The sequence below is a fragment of the Athene cunicularia genome (assembly GCF_003259725.1).
Source record: "Athene cunicularia isolate RWA chromosome 3 unlocalized genomic scaffold, athCun1 chr3_part1, whole genome shotgun sequence".
Taxonomy (NCBI): domain Eukaryota; kingdom Metazoa; phylum Chordata; class Aves; order Strigiformes; family Strigidae; genus Athene; species Athene cunicularia.
This window is the reverse complement of record NW_020799097.1, coordinates 1414991-1433865: the sequence shown is the minus strand read 5'-3', so window position 1 is coordinate 1433865 and position 18875 is coordinate 1414991. Positions and strand designations below refer to the sequence as shown.

The 18875-nt window shown below is 52.1% G+C and overlaps 1 protein-coding gene across 1 annotated transcript in view; it reads left to right on the top strand.

Moving 5' to 3' along the window:
* Positions 1-18100, top strand: part of NCOA1 (nuclear receptor coactivator 1) — a 37038-nt gene extending 18938 nt beyond the window's left edge. The window contains exons 2-8 of the mRNA XM_026846366.1: positions 6147-6241; positions 10041-10218; positions 12126-12305; positions 13539-13634; positions 14717-14857; positions 15714-15861; positions 16744-18100. Of these exons, the coding sequence (XP_026702167.1) occupies positions 6147-6241; positions 10041-10218; positions 12126-12305; positions 13539-13634; positions 14717-14857; positions 15714-15861; positions 16744-18100 (2195 nt within the window). The remainder of the gene's footprint in view (positions 1-6146; positions 6242-10040; positions 10219-12125; positions 12306-13538; positions 13635-14716; positions 14858-15713; positions 15862-16743) is intronic.
* The last annotated feature ends 775 nt before the right edge of the window (positions 18101-18875 follow it).

Below are 18875 nucleotides of genomic sequence, written 5' to 3'. Positions count from 1 at the left end.
AGCAGAGAAAACATTCATTAAGGGTTTTCAGGCTGCTGGGAAGTCCAGGGTGATGATTAACTACCAGAAAGAAGGTCACCAGAATGACTAGAAAGCAGTATCTGGCCGAGATAAAACCTGAATCTGAAAGTTGATGACGGTTTCATTCCCATCAATCAGCAACCTCAACAGCCCCCTGTCCTGGGACAGAGTTAATTTTCTTCCTAGTAAAGGATTCAGTTTTAGATTCAGTGTGAGAATAACGCTGGTAACACGTAGATGGTTTAGTTGTTGCTAAGTAGCACTTAAGTGAAGGATCTTTCAGTTTCCCAGCGAGGAGGTGCACAAGGAGCTGGGAGGGAGCACAGCCAGGAGAGCTGACCCCAACGAGCCAAAGGGCTACTCCATACCACAGAGCATCATGTCCAGTATATAAACTGGGGCCAGTCGGCTGGGAGGGGCCAATCACTGCTCGGGCATCAGTCAGCGGGTGGTGAGTAACTGCCCTGGGCATCTCTTGTCTTTGATTTCTCTTTTTGTTATACTCCGTTTCATTATAATTATTACACTGGGCACATGCTCAAGGGTCCTGCACTGCACCGCTGGCTTCTGATCTTCAGGGATAACAAATCCTCTGGAGCTGGGACTCCCCGGCATCGCTGGGCCGTTACCTGTGGTGTCTTGCTTGGTCACGAAGGATTCGGAAGGGGTGACGGCTGCCGATCGAGGTAATCGTCTCGCGATGCATATCAGACACGACTGGAAATCTGGGAGGCGGAGAAGGCACCGAGGACATGAAAATCAGACGTTACAACCACCTCTTGCATTTTAAAAAACTTAATTAAAATACCACCACTGGGCTTGATTGCCACGTCCTGCCCTGGAAGTGTTTACCCTGAGCAATCCTCAGGCCCTTCAAAACAAATAGGGTCTGTCTAAACTCTATAAAATTTGCTGGAAAAGAGGTTTCCAGTGCTTGGAGAAATTAATTGTAAAGGCTTCTCAGATCTGGCAGTATCGTACAATAAAAGTCAGCACTAAAAGCCAGCAACTGTCGGCTTCAGGCAAAGTATTTGGTCATAAAATACTGTAATTTATTCCTTCCAGTGCCGAGCCCGGGAGGAGCTGCACGGTGAGAGCAGCCTGGCTGGCTGCCTCGGCCACAGCTGGGTGCCACCAGGCTGGGGGACGGGGAGAGCAGCTCTTGGTGATGCAAAATCTGTTCCCATTGCCTTGTGCTTCTGGCCATCGCTTCCAGCATCAGGGCATCCGAGCGTATCATTCCTCTTCCAGTCCCGGCATGCTTTAGCAGCGTCCTCCATCCCTCACCAGCCTTGTGCCTTCCCCATCCCTCCTTCTAATCCTGCAAAGAATCAGCGGCTTCTAGCCAGGAGGCTTGTGTGGCCGCGAAATAACAGGGCTGAGCTGGAAATGTCACCTCTGCCCGTGCCAAGCTCGGCTGCGCAGGGTTGGCACGGGACAAGATTGTTTTCAAAGTGACCGCGGTGTTCCCGGGCATTGCAGCGGGCAGCGGGTGCTGCACCCGCCACAGTATTGTTGGTGTTGGGTGACTTGGTTATAACACACTTATCTCACAGTTCAACTCCACTGACCTGATATTTTTGGAGTTTAGAGGACCTCGTGGCTCCTGTAGACGCCGGAGGCACCCAGACATGTCCCTGGATGTCACAAAATCGGGGCGTAATTTGAGGAATGCGTTTAAAATAGCTTCTCTCTCTGCTGCAATTAAAAAAAAAAAAAAAAGAAAAAACAAACAACCCTGCTTTAATCACGTTTGCAGCAATTAGGTCCCAATTGGGGCCGTCAGCAGGCCGGGCTTTTATTGTGCGATAGGGATTTATGATGCCTGAGGCTGCCAGAGCCCCTGCAGCTGGATCCCAACAGCCTCAAACGGCAGCAGCGCCGGGGCTCATGTTGCTCCTGTTGGTTTATTGTCATGTGGATTTGTCTGTCCAGCTTTTTAATGAGATTATGAGCTTGGGGAACCAGGAATTTGCTCCGTGTTTGGCTGTGTCGAGCACAGGGCATGCCTGGCCCGCAACCAATGCTCCCCGAGAGCATCGGCCTGTCGCTGGCGTGGCTGAGCCACCGCTGATGTTAGTGCTGGGAAAAAAGAAAATCGGGATTAATGGGTTAAGATGCAAACTGGCAGTTTGCTTGTCATATATTCCTTGTGTGCTCAGGATGGATAAGCTGAAGAGCTGTGTTTAAGCACGTTAACCAAAGTGCCTATCTGGGATGTGTTGACACTTTGAAGGAGTTTTGCATCGCAGGGATGTGCCACCCTGGAGAAGGTGAGCAGGAGCTTTCAGGGATCCCTCTGCTCCCAGATCCCCGGGGCTGAAGAGGTGGGAAGGAGAAGGACTCGTGCATGAGGGAGATGGTCATGGTGCGTCGTTTTGACCTGAATCCTCTGAATAACAGGCTTGGAGCTGGCAGATGAAACTATTTCACTAAAGCAGGAGGAGGATCCCGCTGCCCAATTAAAGGATTAGGGTTGAAAGCCAGTGCGTTGCCTCTAAGTGCATCAATTTATTAAGAGTAGAAGAAAAAAAGCCGCTTCTCATGCTGTGGTACCTCCCAGCTCCTGTGGGTTTGGGTGCATGGGAAGCTCTTCCATCCCTGGAAGAGATTTCGGTGTCTTCCTTGGGAGGGTGCTGCTCCTTCATTGTTTAACCATGCAGGGGTACCATGCCAGTCAGAGAGGGACTGGGGGGGTTGAGAATGATCCAGAGAGTGCCCAGGGGGCCAAGGAGGGCAACGGCATCCTGGCTGGTGTCAGCACTGGCGTGGCCAGCAGGGACAGGGAAGGGATCTGAGCCCTGGGCTCGGCACTGGGGAGGCCGCCCCTCGATTCCTGGGTTCAGTTTTGGGCCCCTCACCCCAAAAAGGCCATTGAATGACTCGAGCGTGGCCAGAGAAGGGCAACGGAGCTGGGGCAGGGTCTGGAGCACAGGTCTGCTGGGGAGCGGCTGGGGGAACTGGGGGGGTTCAGTCTGGAGAAGAGGAGGCTGAGGGGAGACCTCCTGGCCCTCGGCAACTCCCTGCCAGGAGGGGGCAGAGAGGGGGGATGAGTCTCTGGAGCCAAGGCCCCAGCGCCAGGCCCCGAGGGAATGGCCTCAAGCTGCCCAGGGCAGGGTCAGGCTGGCTCTGAGGAAGGATTTCTGTGCAGAAGGGGCTGTTGGGCGTTGGAATGGGCTGCCCAGGGCAGGGGGGAGTCCCCGGGATCCCTGGAGGGGTTGAAGAGTCGGGCTGAGCCAGCGCTGAGGGATCTGGGGGAGTTGGGAACGGTCAGGGGGAGGGTCATGGTGGGGCTGGAGGAGCTGCAAGGGCTTTTCCAACCCAGATGGTTCTGGGATTCTGTACTTCTGAGAAAACCTCTCTTACTCTCTGGGAACGGACAGATGTAGGCTGGGCAAAGCTGGTGTGTTGACACACATACATTTGATTGATAAGCATGTATTGATGACTGTGAGGGTTTCCAGGTCCTACACCAGGCATTGTGGGTTGAGGAGCCTTTTCCCTTGTCCTGCTGGGCAGTAAAGTTCAGTATTTGCTGCCATCTCCCTTAAAACCAATTCAGGCAATTTTCGTCCAGCTCCCAGCACCTCACATGCATTTGGTGGTGGTGGGGCTATAGGGGGGGCTTCTGTGAGAAGCTGTGAGATGTTTGCCCCCATAGAGCCAAGGCCAGCTGGCTCCAACAGGGACCCACTGCTGGGCAAGGCTGAGCCCATCAGCTACAGTGATAATGCCTGTGATAACATATTTAAGAAAGGTAAAAAAAACCAACGTGGGAGAGCAATTGCAGCCGGAGAAAGGAGTGAGAATATGTGAGAGAAACAACCCTGCAGCCACCGAGGTCAGTGAGGAAGGAGGGGGAGAAGGTGCTCCAGGTGCCAGAGCTGAGGTTCCCCGCGGCCCGTGATGAAGACCACGGTGAGGCAGCTGTGAGGTCCCTGGGGGAGCAGATCTCCACCCGCAGCCCCTGGGGGACCCCACGCCAGAGCAGGGAGATGTCCCAAGGGGGTTGTGACCCCGTGGGGAGCCCACGCTGGAGCAGGGGAGGAGTGTGAGGAGTCCTCCCCTGAGGAGGAAGGAGCAGCGGAGACAAGGGGTGATGAACTGACCACAACCCCCATTCCCCGTCCCCCTGCGCCGCTGGTGGGGAGGAGGGAGAGAAACGGGGAGTGAAGCTGAGCTGGGGAGGAAGGGAGGGGTGCGGGGAAGATGTTTTAAGATTTATTTTTATTTCTCATTACCCTGCTCTGATTTGACTGGCAATAAGTTAAGTTACTTTTCCCAAGTTGAGTCTGGTTTGCCCATGGGAGTAACTGGTGAGTGATCTCCCTGGTCTTATCTCCACCCACCAGCCTTTGGTTATATTGTCTCTCCCTGTCCAGCCGAGGGGAGTGACAGAGCAGCTTTGGGGGGCACCTGATGTCCAGCCAGGGTTAACCCAGCACACCCAGGAGGTCACTCCTGCCCTGCGGAGAAGCGCAGCCTGCGAGGATGGGGCTGCATCCCCCCCGACCATGCACATTGTCCAAATCACCAGCTGCATCCCCGTCCCAGCATCCTCCTTTACACAAACAAGTTAACAGTTATACAGAAAGAGTACAGCTTAATTTTCAGCTACTAGGCTGAATTTGTGGTTCTGGCACCTGAGAAAACCTTGTAAATGGTGTAAAATTAATAGAGGATGAAGTTTCAAGTAATTTTTTGGCTAGTCACAGAGAGTCTTTTTTATTTTTAATCAAAACCTGCATCAAAGCTGCCCCTGTGAGCCTGGACCAAGGATACTTCAGGACTCCTGTGCTGTTTCACATCCTACGTGGCAGATAATTTCCTCTGCCAGTGCCAACGGGCACCGGCATGAGTGGGTAATGCCCTGCCCCTCCGGCCGTCCCCACGAGCTTGAGTTTTCACATTTCAGAGCAAAACATCTCTGAGGCAAAAAGCATCTGCAATCCGAGACATCCTTGCTTTTCCCTTGCTAAGTGATGCCCCATCAATGAAGCAGGTATCCCCTCCATCAAGGTTTAGCTCTCACTTGCCTCTTTCTGTTCTTATTCCACCCAAACCATGTGATTAAACAGTAATTAATCTCCTCTTTGCAAATACGTCTGTAGGCCCAGGTGTGCCCGGCCGGGGTGTGCACTACCAGCCTCCCCAGTCACTCCCAGTGGTCAGGGTTTATTCTCACCTGTGTCCTGTAGTGCTGGTGATGCTGCTCTCCCCATCCTTCCCACATCACATCCAGGGAGGCTGAGAGACTCTCCCAGCTTTCCCAGGGGAAAACGGTCGTGGATGTGGAGGAGTGAAACGAAACAGCCCTGAAACACCAGCGGCATCGTGGCTCACTTGCCCGTGATCGCTGGCTTTATCACATCCCACTTGCCACCCGCCTTTCGCTGCTGGATTTATCCTGAATTCCTCGGAGTAGCTGCGCGACATGGCTAGCACCTTTTGGGGGAGTGCGAGATAAATAACAGGGCCTCCTCTCCGGGTTTTTTGGGTCGTTTTTTTTTTCCCAAAGGGATTATTCAGCAATACAGCATGAGAATTTGTGGCAGGGCTGGGGCTGGGCTCCTCCAGCAGCATCACCCACTCCTCCCATCCCTGACCCCGCTGGCTCCCAGCTGACCAGCACCTGGGATGCTCCCTGCTCATCAGCGTTATGAGCTGCTTTTTTTTTTCCCTTTTTTTTTTTTTTTTTTCCACAGCAGGTTTCTTTTGGCACAGCCCACTCTCCATTAATTCCTCCCGGCAGTTATTTCTTAAAAGTGTTGTCTGAAAAGTTCCAGATTAAATACTGTAGCTTGTGCTAAACTGGATATACCGTTTCCTTTTCAAAATGTTGATTTTGGATGCCTCTTTCTGCAGGCTTCTGCTTAAGATAGGTTTTTCCTTCCTGCTAGTGGTAGACTGATCTAATTATTGCCTTGTTTTGTAATAATAAATAATTAGAAATTACAGTATATCTTCATGGGACTGAGGGATGAAATAAAAATGCAGGAGTCTTTTGGTGCACATCATTCATTTCCTGTATGACAAGCAGTCAATATTTTGTTTATTATTGGTAATAATTCAGTAGTAAAAATGATGGTTCTTTCGGCTGAAACGTCCCTTTTCCTTTACTACAGAGAAAGCAGCTGATGATGAAGTTCAGAAGTCCGACATCTCATCCAGCAGCCAAGGGGTGATTGAGAAGGAGTCTCTGGGACCTCTTCTTCTGGAGGTAGGTGCTAAAATGTTGTTGCTAATCATGCCAGGCTCTCTGATTTTCCTCCTTTGTTTCAGCAAATGGCTTGGAAAGTGAATCTTAACCAAGTTTGATGGAGCTTGGACTTGGTTAAGTTGAAGCTGTTGTGGATAGCTTTGTAGTATCAGCACTAAAATACTGAGTTTCTTCTAAATGGGGATTACACTGAGCCCCTGTCCTCATTTGGGGGTGAGTTAGGTAACATGGATAGATGGTTTTCAACAGATTGGAATCCTTCTGTCCTCTGGGAAATAGGGAGGATGAGGAGGGCACTCTGCATTTTGGCTGATATCAGTAAATCAGAAAGAATCATGTCTCAGGAGGAAGGTCAGAGTCCAACCTGACAGCACCATCATGTATGGAGAAGGTTATTATAGGAGGGTTATTAAATTATATCACAGGCCCCAGAGATAAACTTCAAATCCTAAGTTGTTCAGCTGGTGATTTCATGGGGGGTGGTTGGGTTTGGGGCTGGGGGTTTCCTCCCTGGGGATGACCAGCACCATCCCACAGCCACCTTCTTGCATTGAAACAGCCTGATAAAATTACACAAAGACCAAAAGGAAGCAACATCCTCATCTGATTCATTTAATTAGAGTGTAATTGCTGACATGACACAGTCCAACAATTTATTCCGTGGTTTCTGCTGGGAGCCCAATAGCTGGGAGGTGAAATGTGGCATCATTTTGGAGACAGAAAGCCAGCCTGGGTTTCAGGATTCCTGGGGAGAGAGACTTCCCCGCGCCCCCCACCCCCCATCATATTTTTGGTCTCTTCTGTTTCTCCAAAAGATGCTTGGAGGCCGTGGGGAGCTCTCCTGCACCTGCACATACTTTTCAAGACCTGTTTAACCCCTCCCCATACCACACTTGTCTTCCCTGAGCCCTGGAGTGAAGGTGTCAAAATGAGTAAAACTCTGCAAGAGGTGACTCTGCAGATGGAGGAGTTAATGCAAAAGGGATGGGAAGAGGGTTGGCGGCTAATGAAGGGTCTGACTTGTGGAAAGGATGGAAAATGGGTGCTGGGATGGGGTTAGTGGGGAGTTGGCAGCTTGGCTACAGAGGTGCTTGGTCTAACAGAGGCAAAAATGCTGAAGGGGCTTAGAAATGCAGAGAGCTGGGTTCGAGCCTCTTTAGCCCAGTAGAAAGCGACAGGACGAGAGGGAATGGCCTCAAGTTGCACCAGGGAAAGTTCAGACTGGATATTAGGAAGCATTTCTTTACAGAACGGGTTGTTGGGTGTTGGAATGGGCTGCCCAGGGAGGTGGTGCAGTCCCCATCCCTGGAGGGGTTCAAGAGTTGGGTTGATTTGGAGCTTGAGGATCTGCTGTAGGGGGGAACTGTGCTGGGCGAACGGTTGGACTGGATGGTCTCCAGGGTCCTTTCCAACCTAGATGATTCTGTGATTCTGTGAAATCAGGCTGGGAAAGGCACGTGGGTTTTGAGGGGTGTGCTGGGTGCTAGAAACAGGCTTGGGAATGTAAAGTGATGCAGGAGAAGGTGGCAGATCCTCAACAAAACTCCAGTATTTGGGTTATATTGGGAGAAGGCATCCTACGAGAGCAGTGGCAGAGCCAACAAAACCGTGAGAGGGAACAGGGTCCGCAGTAAATCTACAGCTTTTGCAGTGCGGTCTGGGGAATGTGCCTTTACGTTGCTTAAATGATGAACATGAGGCCAGCTGCCTCACCAGAGCATCCTTCAGCTGGGGGGCGATCCCCTCGTGTCTGTGGCCACGTGTGGGAATGTGTGGCTCACTGTGGCCAGGAGCCTCGGTGGTAGCCAGCACCTTGGGTGATGGGGAGCAGGGCAAATCAGGGATGGCAGCACGTCGGTAGTAGAAATGGCCCTGGAAAAGCTGAGGTCATCATAAAAGAATTAGAAAATTAAAAAATAAAATAAATAAAAAACTCGAAAATTAATTAAATCAGCTAGCTCATGGCTAAAAATTACCCCACGTGCTTGGGTCGGGTACCACGATGCATCCTTTCTGCAGGAAGGAACGCAGAGGTGGTGCCATTACTGCTCAGTCGATGCCGCTTTGTAAACAACCCACCGTGTATTATTTGATTTTAAATCCATGTTTAAATTACGGTTATTATCTTTATACAAACTGAGGAATAATTTCCTAATTGTTGTCCTCATGTGTGAAGCCCACACGCTGGAGATGCTGACTCTGACCTGTGCCCGTGCTTCGCGGCATCCGTGGCTGCTTTGAAGCACTTTGAGGGTGCCAAGCCCTTACCATGCTGAGTTTATTTTCCATGTGGATTGACTGTGAGAAGCAATTAGTGGTTTCGCTGGTCCCCCAGCAATCCGCAGCCTCCCATGCCTAAAAACATTCCCCAAATGACTTCCAGCTTCTTCTGGGTGTCCTGGGCTCAGGGGGGGGTTTCAAACCCAGAAAGACAGAGATCAAAAGGGCTGTTAAAAGCATCTTGTTCATTTTTAGGAAGGTTTTTTGCCTCTTGACCTGTTGTTCGGGCTTGACTTCTATAAGCAATTATGCTGATAAGGTAATTTAATATTTCAACCATGGATAAATGCCCAGTGTTGCTGCTGGAAGACAGGAGCTATTAGGGGAGGCGTGCAAGCAGCATCCCCACTCGGAGCTCCCCTGCCCCTTCCCTGCTCCCCCAGCCCCCCAAAACCAGCATAGAAGGGTCCAGGTGGGGTTTGCCATCCAGCCTGGGTCTTTTTTTTGGGGGGGGGGGGCTCCCAAAGTGCAAAGTCTGGTTGTCTTGGCAACAGCTGGGAATAAGGAAAATTGCAGCTGATCTGCCAGAACCATTTTGACAAAAGATTTCTTTTTTTTTCCTTTTTTAAATGCTTCCTGTTTCTTGCACTTAATGTTGCTCTACAGCAAAACCTGATTTTTAGAAACTGCATTAAATAAAGCCTGCGTGTTCTCCTTCGGAGGAACTCTCTGCTGGCACAGACAAGTGGGAGGACAGGGAGGAGAGGGCGACGCTGCGGGTACCAATTTTGGGGCATCACAAGTTTCTCCTGTCCCTGCACTGCCTCCCACTCTGGGATATGGCCAGATCTAGTTGCAGGATCACAGTCCACCAGAGCTTGCTGTTGATGAGCAGGATAAATCAGAATTAGACTCCAGGAAAACCAAACCCTGCCTGGATGAAGCATTTTAGGTGATGGCCTGTTTGCAAGAGTGTAAATCAGCAATCAGCCTTCTCATTGGCTCCTCGCGCAAGCACTGGGCTCTGCAGCTCTGAGCTTATTTCGTAGCATCACCTCCCCAGTACCACAGCAGTGAATTAAAAACCTTGATGGTGTCCTCGTTAAAATCAGCAGAAGATCTCCCCGTGTTGTGTGATTGGGTCTGGGTTGTGCTTGTCCCCCTCTGTTTGATTGCAGAGCTGAATTTGCCACTTGCGTCCTAAATGCATGAAAAAACCTGTTATTCTGCACGATGCGAAGGGTCTGTCATTCTTGGGCTGTAATTAAGCAAATCAGGCATATGCTTAATTTCAGTGGCTTGCCAAATTAGAGCCTTTCTGACTGCTCTGGCCCTTGGAAGAGGATTGTTTCTCCTCTGCTGGCACCGTCCATAGTGGCAGGGACGGCCTCAGCCGAGGAAGTTGCAGACCTAAATACGTATTTAAGCAAATGTGCTGTTATTTGGTCCCTGCTGTGATATAGAGTGGGGATGGAGCCAAGGTGTGAGAGGCAGAGGAAGGTTGCCCTTGGTCAGGGAGCATCCTGACCCTCCCTGGGACCCGCTGCCCACACCCTGCCCGGATTTATTCCCCTTCCAGGCCTTGGACGGCTTCTTCTTTGTTGTAAACCGTGAAGGGAGGATCGTCTTCGTCTCTGAGAACGTGACCAGCTACCTGGGTTATAATCAGGAGGAGCTCATGAACACCAGTGTCTACAGCATCCTGCACGTGGGGGATCACGCTGAGTTCGTCAAGAACTTGTTGCCAAAGTCTCTAGGTATGAAAACCCTTGAGGTGGGTTTTATTTATCAGCTGGTGCTTGGAGAGTGCTGTCAAAAATACTGTTGTGTCTTCAGTGAAGCTGGCTTTATATTGTTTTGTATATATATTATTCATATATATTATTATTTTTTATATTGTTTACTGTGAAATTTAGAGATATGCCCTAGGCAGGTAGTGATCCATAAATCTTTTCCTAGTAAAATACATCCTACCAGTGAAAAATCAGTATTAAATTTTTGAATAAATAGCCGGTGGATGACAGTATTCAAGTCATCTTCCCTTTGTCTTTCTCTGCTAAGAAAACTTTTGCCTTTGACTTTGGCTCATGGGTGGGAAGAACCGACTCGTCTGCCCAAGGCGAGGGGCACAAATAGGAGCTTCAGGGAAATGAGGAGGAAGATTCTGAGGTGTTCATCTGGGGAGACTGAGCCTGCTGGCTGATCCCAGTTCATTTAGGACATCCTCCCAGCTGGAGGGAGGGGGGAGTCCCCATCCCTGGGGGGGTTTCAGGGCCGTTGGGATGAGCTGTGGGGGATGTGGGGTAGGGGAGAACTCTGTAGAGTCGGGCTGAGGGTTGGACTCGATGATCCCGAGGGGCTTTTCCAGCCTGAATGGTTCTGGGATTCTGTGATTGTCCTGTGCTGGTTTCAGAGCCCAAGAGTCTGGCACAGGGATGTGCTGCACCCTGGGGTGTGAGGAGAGGTCACAGTGCCAACGGTGAGCTCACGATGGTCCCCTACACCAGAGAAACAAACAGCTGGGAGGATGGGAGGGAGCATCGTGTGGTGAAGGCACTTGTGGGGTGTTGGAAGCAAGTGAAGCAGAAGGTTTTATTCACTGACTGGATACGAGCATCCTCAGGGTGGCTAATGCAGGTGGGACATCACTGATTCCACTCACCCCTTTGAAGAAACACAAGAGAAGATGAGCCTTTCCCAAGCTTGACTTAAAAATAGTGGGTTTTTTTAAATTCACACTTGTCTTCCTTCTGGTTAAATACAATGATGTCTTAAACCACCTAAACCTATGGGCAGTCGTCAGATTGAACCTGTAGAGGTTCAGGCATCGTCTTTTCCCTGTGATTACCCAGTTTAAGGCTGGGTGTTTTCTTCCCTTGGATGTTACAAGTCCCTCAGTTCTTCTCGTAGATCACGTTGCATGGAAGCTTTGTAATCTGCTGGTAGCAAAATCACTTGGGTTGCATATGAATATCCATGAAGATGTTGTAGAGCATTAGAAAAATCAACCAACTGGTGCCCAAAGGTTTTTGGTAAAAGCCAGGTTATAGGAAAAAATCAAAGGGGAAGGTTTTTGCTGCTGCAGCACCAGATCTGGCTGCTGACTTACTCCAGAAATGAGGAGGAAGCAAAGAAAATAACCATTTCTATGGAGATTCTCAGCTGGACTTGCTAGAGAAGTCCCGTGAGCGTTGCTTCGGAGGGATTTCAAGTACAACAGCAGGAGGCAGCAGTCTTCCAAAAGCTCTGGAACCCCCCTGCCTCAGTTTCCCTGCCCATAAGATGGAGATGATAGCATCTCCCAGCGATGGAAGGAGCAACTGGAGAATGTCAGCGTGATGACACTGTGATGATGATGTCGGTGTGATGATGATGCACTGATCTCATTTGGGGTTGTAGGTGCTCTTAAGGCCTGGCTGGGAGCGTGGTTCTGGACACGGGGTCTCCAGCAGGTCTGAAGGAGCCCCGGGGGCTGGCGGGGAGAGCTCTGCCCCCGGCTCTGCTCTCGGCTCACCCCTGACCTGGGCAGCGAGCTGCTTTCTTCCCTCATGCTGGCACTTTTCCTTCTGTCTCCTTATCTGAGGGGTCTTTGGGAAGTCAGGGGGGAATGTGTGTGCACGGCGCAGCTCCTAACAACCCCTCTCCTCCTTTGTCCATCCCCCAGTAAATGGAGTTCCTTGGCCTCAAGAAGCGACCAGGCGAAACAGCCATACCTTCAGCTGCAGGATGCTGATCCGGCCGCCCGACGAGCCAGGCGCGGAGAACCAGGAGGCTCGTCAGCGCTACGAGGTGATGCAGTGCTTCACCGTCTCCCAGCCCAAGTCCTTCAAGGAGGAAGGAGAAGGTAGGGGAGAGCATCCTCTGCTCGAGACCCTGCATTTGGGCTTGGGAGGGCAGGGTAGGCAGGAGGAGGACAAGGTGGGGACCACAGTGTAGGCAGGAGGAGGAGCAGGGTGGGGATGGCAGTGCAGGCAGGAGTGGGATGGGGATGGCAGTGCAGGCAGGAGGAAGAGCAGAGTAGGGATGGCAGTGCAGGCAGGAGGAGTGGGATGGGGATGACAGTGCAGACAGGAGAACTGGGTTGGTAATGGCTGTGCAGGCAGGAGGACCAGAGTAGGGACAGCAGTGCAGGCAGGAGGAGGAGGACCAAGGTGGAGGCCAGGGCAGGCAGGAGGACTGAGGTGGAGATGGCAGTGCAGGCAGGAGGAGGAGCAGCCATCCCCCCCCACCCCGAGCTGCCTGGTGGGGCTGATTGTTCCCGGCTGGGTACAGCCAATGCCTGGCACAGAGAAGACAGTGGGGAGATGCCTGAATTTCTCTGCAGCTTCTCATTCCCTCTTGCCCTCAAGCCGATGCCCTCCAGCCATCTGCTTCCCCAGCCCCCCAGAGCTGCCTCCAGGGTTGCTTGCAGCCAATATTCCTTAAGGAAGGAGCAATATTTTATTACCCACCAAAGCCAAGGCTGCAGCACCTTCCCAGCGAGTGATGTGGGTGCCTGACGCCCCACCTTGTGCCTTCAGCGCTGCCAGACCACAGTGCTGCCCGCAGGTTTTTGGGCTGACCTGGCTGCCAGAAGGCAGATCTCTGCCTGGGGACTCGGGACAGGCAGGGTTCCCTCGGTACCGGGGAGGCTGTTGCTTTCCTGCAAGTGCCCTAACTCTCCTTTCGGTGTCCCAGCTATTATTTTCCAGCGCATTAGCTGGATTAATCCATTGTGGTTTACACAGGAGATCATGACTGGAAGGAATAAATTACAGTATTTTATGACCAAATACTTTGCCTGAAGCCGACAGTTGCTGGCTTTTAGTGCTGACTTTTATTGTACGATACTGCCAGATCTGAGAAGCCTTTACAATTAATTTCTCCAAGCACTGGAAACCTCTTTTCCAGCAAATTTTATAGAGTTTAGACAGACCCTATTTGTTTTGAAGGGCCTGAGGATTGCTCAGGGTAAACACTTCCAGGGCAGGACGTGGCAATCAAGCCCAGTGGTGGTATTTTAATTAAGTTTTTTAAAATGCAAGAGGTGGTTGTAACGTCTGATTTTCATGTCCTCGGTGCCTTCTCCGCCTCCCAGATTTCCAGTCGTGTCTGATATGCATCGCGAGACGATTACCTCGATCGGCAGCCGTCACCCCTTCCGAATCCTTCGTGACCAAGCAAGACACCACAGGTAACGGCCCAGCGATGCCGGGGAGTCCCAGCTCCAGAGGATTTGTTATCCCTGAAGATCAGAAGCCAGCGGTGCAGTGCAGGACCCTTGAGCATGTGCCCAGTGTAATAATTATAATGAAACGGAGTATAACAAAAAGAGAAATCAAAGACAAGAGATGCCCAGGGCAGTTACTCACCACCCGCTGACTGATGCCCGAGCAGTGATTGGCCCCTCCCAGCCGACTGGCCCCAGTTTATATACTGGACATGATGCTCTGTGGTATGGAGTAGCCCTTTGGCTCGTTGGGGTCAGCTCTCCTGGCTGTGCTCCCTCCCAGCTCCTTGTGCACCTCCTCGCTGGGAAACTGAAAGATCCTTCACTTAAGTGCTACTTAGCAACAACTAAACCATCTACGTGTTACCAGCGTTATTCTCACACTGAATCTAAAACTGAATCCTTTACTAGGAAGAAAATTAACTCTGTCCCAGGACAGGGGGCTGTTGAGGTTGCTGATTGATGGGAATGAAACCGTCATCAACTTTCAGATTCAGGTTTTATCTCGGCCAGATACTGCTTTCTAGTCATTCTGGTGACCTTCTTTCTGGTAGTTAATCATCACCCTGGACTTCCCAGCAGCCTGAAAACCCTTAATGAATGTTTTCTCTGCTCACTGCTCCCTCCCCATGGCTGTAAAACAGCTGGCAAAGCTGCCTGGTGTTTCACGTCGAGGGAGAAAGCAGGTCCTGCTTGGAGGACCCTTGGATGTGGGTGACGTGGCTGTCAGGGTGTCCCACTGGGTGAGGGTGTGAATCTGGGGTTCCCAGCCCTGGACAGTGAGGGTCCCCTGGCACAAAGGTGTTTCTTGTTGGGTTTCACGTCCCCTTCTGCTGGCCAAGGTGTGCGTAGAGCTTGGTGTGTGCTCCAGAGCAAACTTTTTGAACCTCGACCTCCTTCCAGATTGACCTCTCCCTGTGTGTTCCTGCCACTGCTGCCTGGCACAAATAGGACATGGCTTCATTTATCCACATTTATGGACCTATTTATGCTGAGAGTCTTCTCATGCTGAGCTTGAGTAATGTGGCTTCTCTCTCCCCGCTCAGGTAAAATCATCTCCATTGACACCAGCTCCCTGAGAGCCGCCGGCAGGACGGGCTGGGAGGATTTGGTGCGGAAATGCATCTACGCTTTCTTCCAGCCGCAGGGCAGAGAGCCATCTTACGCCAAACAGCTCTTTCAAGAAGGTAACAGGCTCCTCTTCCTCACTGGCGCGCTCTCCTGCCGAGCAGCAGGAGCTGCAAGGAGAAGCCTGGGCACAGTCCTTGCTGGATAAATGCTTTGTGGAAAAATAAATGCTGCAATAATAATCACAGAGTGCCAAAGAGAGAGAGGAAAGGACTGAGTAATGTTGTAGGAGCTCCTCCAGCTGGGAGGTTCCCTTTCACCTTTCAAGAAATACAGAATTGAGACAAATTGGAGCTAAATATGATCATTTTCATTTATTTTTTTTTCCTGGGCTGTCCACAAACGCCGTCCCCAGTGTCTAAGCAGAAGAAGTGGAAGCTCTTCCGTGAGCATCTTTGCTCTGTCAGCTCTTTCGTGGGTGTCTTTGCTGTGTCGGCAACGATGCTCACAACAGGGATGTGGGGAAGGCAGGGACGTAGGAGCAGGAGGTCGCTCAGTCTCTGGAGAGCTGTAACTCTGCCAGGGTTGCAGCAGCAGCGTCCTGCTGCACCTTCCCAGCCTGGCCGGGCTTCATCAGCTTGTGTGTTGTACACTGATGGTTGAGTGATGGCTCCTTCAGAAGCTGAGCACACAAGGACAGTGCTGGATGGATTTAGATTTACCCACTGCAGGACATGGGTTTGGAGCTGAAGAAGCAGCCGGGAGGATTTCGGCGCCACCACAGTTATTTTTACTCCTCTTATTTTCCGGGTCTACAGGGTTAGCGTGTGGTTTTGTTCGCTGGGAAGGTGGTTGTCCCAGGCAGGTTCTCCCTCTCCTCTGCTCCCTCCATCCTCCCCCTGGTGCTTGTAGGGTGTGGCGGGTTCTGTCTCAAGTTTCTCAGGAGGTTGATGTGTTTCTGGTTGTCTCCCTCAGTGATGACACGTGGCACAGCCTTCAGCCCCTCGTACCGATTCACCCTGAGCGACGGGACGGTGCTCAGTGCCCACACCAAGTGTAAGCTCTGCTACCCCTCCAGCCCGGAGATGCAGCCCTTCATCATGGGCATCCACGTCATCGACAGGTACGTCCCCACCCCGCCACTACCAGCACCTGGCTGGGTGATCCAGGAATCAAAGTGCCCATTCCCTCCAGTGAAAGGGTGATCCACTGGTGATCTGTTGGGAGGTGGAATCTCTGTGGGGAATCTGAAGCTGAAAATCAGCATGCTGGCAGCTCTGTTGCTCTTGATTATTCATGTTTTGGAAAGAGGTGGCCCTGGGAGTTCAGGTGGAGGTTTATAGATGTGCTTCACATTTCTGCCTTGCCCTGGAGAACTTAAAATATTTGAGGAGGGAGAGGCTCTGACAAACTGGCAGGACAGGGAGAGGGGAGGCTCTGGGCGTGGGCTGTGCTGGAGAAATGTGAGGGGGCTGGAGTGGAGGGAAATGGTCCTCCTCCAGCTGTGTGGGAACGTAAGATCTAGAGAAGGTGATGCCTTCAGGGTTTGACTGGTGAGCTGCAATCCTGAGCAACATGACGTTTCTGGAGAGATGCTAAAGCTGCTGCACTCCCTCCATGCTACTGAAATGCTACAGAAAGAGTGGTCTGAGAGTGGAACAGGCTGCCCAGGGAGGGGGGAGTCCCCATCCCTGGAGGGGTTTCAGGGCCGTTGGGATGAGCTATGGGGGATGTGGGGTAGGGGAGAACTTTGTAGAGTCGGGCTGAGGGTTGGACTCGATGATCCTGAGGGGCTTTTCCAGCCTGAGTGATTCTGGGATTCTGTGAAATGGATCGGGCAGTGCTGGTGGAGCGGGGAAGTTTGAGACCACCAGAGCTTGTGAGCTGCTGCTCTCCAGGCCTCAGAGCTCTGCAGCATGGATGGGGGGCAGGACAGCTCCTGAGTGACGCTAAAGGTTTGGGCAAAACCTCTTGTGACTTTTCCTCTCTTTTTCATCCCCCACAGGGATCACAGCATGCTCTCCCCCCCAGAGAACACTAACTCCGCCATGTCCCTTCCCCGGGTCAGCCCCTCGCTGAACCCCAGCATCTCCCCGGGGCAAGGCATGGCTCTGCCACCCTCCATCCCCCCCTCCAACGGCAGCATGTTGGCCACCACCGTGAACCAGCAGCCAGGCGCCGGCCTCCACAACAGCAACTCCAGCACCAGCCAAACCAGCTTCGGATGTTCACCTGGAAACCAGATAGGAGCCAACGTTGCCTTAAGCCAGGGACAAGCTGGTCCCCAGAACAGTAACCACACTTTGAACCTCAATAGCTCCCCCATGAATAGTCCAGGGATTACCCCACCACAGTTCATGTCTCCGAGGCATCGGGTCAGCCCGGGGCTGGTGCCCAGACCCAGAGTGCCCAGCAATCCCTTCTCCCCCCCCGTGCCCACCATGCACTCCCCTGTGGGCATGGCCAACAGCAGCGGCGGGGGTGGCTGTGGCACTGCTGCCACCAGATCCTTTCCCAGTGCCCCCCTAAACTCTATGCAGGGCCTGACCGAAGGTCCCAGCACGCCGGTGGGCTACTCCACGCCGCCCCCCGCGCTGAGACAGCTCAGCTCGCAGAGCTCACCCGGCCGCCTCGCCATGCAGCCCATGAAAGCCGAGTCCAAGGACAGCAAAGAGATCGCCTCCATCCTCAGCGAGATGATCCAGTCGGACGGCGGCTCAGGGGATGGCAAACCGCTGGACTCGGGCATGCTGCACACCGGCGACAGGCTCGCGGAGGGAGGGGACAGCAAGTGCTCCCAAGCCACCAGCCATAAGCTGGTTCAGCTCTTGGCCACCACGGCGGAGCAGCAGCTTCGACACGCCGATGCGGACACGAGCTGCAAGGATTCATTAGCCTGCGCGGGCACCGCTGGCACCTTGGCCTCTGGCAACCCTCCCAGCAGCACCTGCCCTTCCTCCCATAGCTCTCTGACCGAGCGGCACAAGATTTTGCATAGACTCCTTCAGGAGGGCAGCCCTTCCGATATTACAACGCTGGCCATGGAGCACGAGAAGAAGGAGAACACCCCCAACACCGCCACCACCCCCACGGCTCAGAACCAGCTACCGGGCACCCCGGACATCAAACTGGAGCCGGACGCGCTGAAGAAAAAAGATGTGAAGGATCACCAGCTCCTACGCTATCTGCTGGACAAGGATGAGAAGGAGCTTGCTGCAGCCCCGGCGCTGAGCCTGGATGATGTGAAGGTGAAGGTGGAGAAGACGGAGCAGATGGAGCCCTGTAACACGGCCCCGGTGCCGCTCGCCAAACCTCCTGCCGCAGAGGAGGTCAAGCTGGAGACGCAGGGCCAGGTGAGTTGACCCATCTGCGTGTGTGCTGGTGGGATGTTCTCGACAAGTCATGTTCTGGGGGCATTTCCCCCAAACCTATTGGCGTGCTTCCTCCGCAGCAAGGTGGTGGGGCTGGGAGAAGGGTGGGGAGATGTCCTGTGGCTTGCTGCAACCTTCTGCGCTGGTGCCAACTTCTCTGGCACCAGTCCTATCCCCGTTTGTCCGGCTGCTTCAGGTTTTGGCAGCTCAAATCTTCAAGGCAGTGGTGGGAAGGGAAGGGAGAAACTTTACTGAGGTGTATAAAAATAAGAAAGAAACCTGGCACATCGCTGCAGGTGGTGGGCTTGAGTGAGGAGAAGACCACTTGTGTGCAAAAAGGGTTCTTAATTCTGCATCTCTGGTCACATTTAGGACTCGTGTCGCAGGGAATTTTCAATCCCTTGCCTTCCTGTTCACTGAGATTAGCAATTATATGGGCCTTTTAGTTATCCTAAAAGTATTATTAAATTGAATAATCCAGTGACAGATCTCTGCAATAGAGATTTGGGTGTATAAATATTCATTACACGCAGCTATGAATAGAAGAGATTTCTTATTTTTGAAAGCCAGGGGAGATGGTAACATGGATAAAGCTGCTTAATCCTTTTTAAGCAAAGAGAAGAGAGTGGCTGACATGAAGAGCAGGGCTGATCGGCTGCTTACTGACTGCTGCAAATGAGGCGTTTGGAGATACGGGATGAATAACAGAGCGCTCGGAGAGCCTCGGCTGACAAACGCACAATAAGTCCCTTAATAAGGTTAAAGG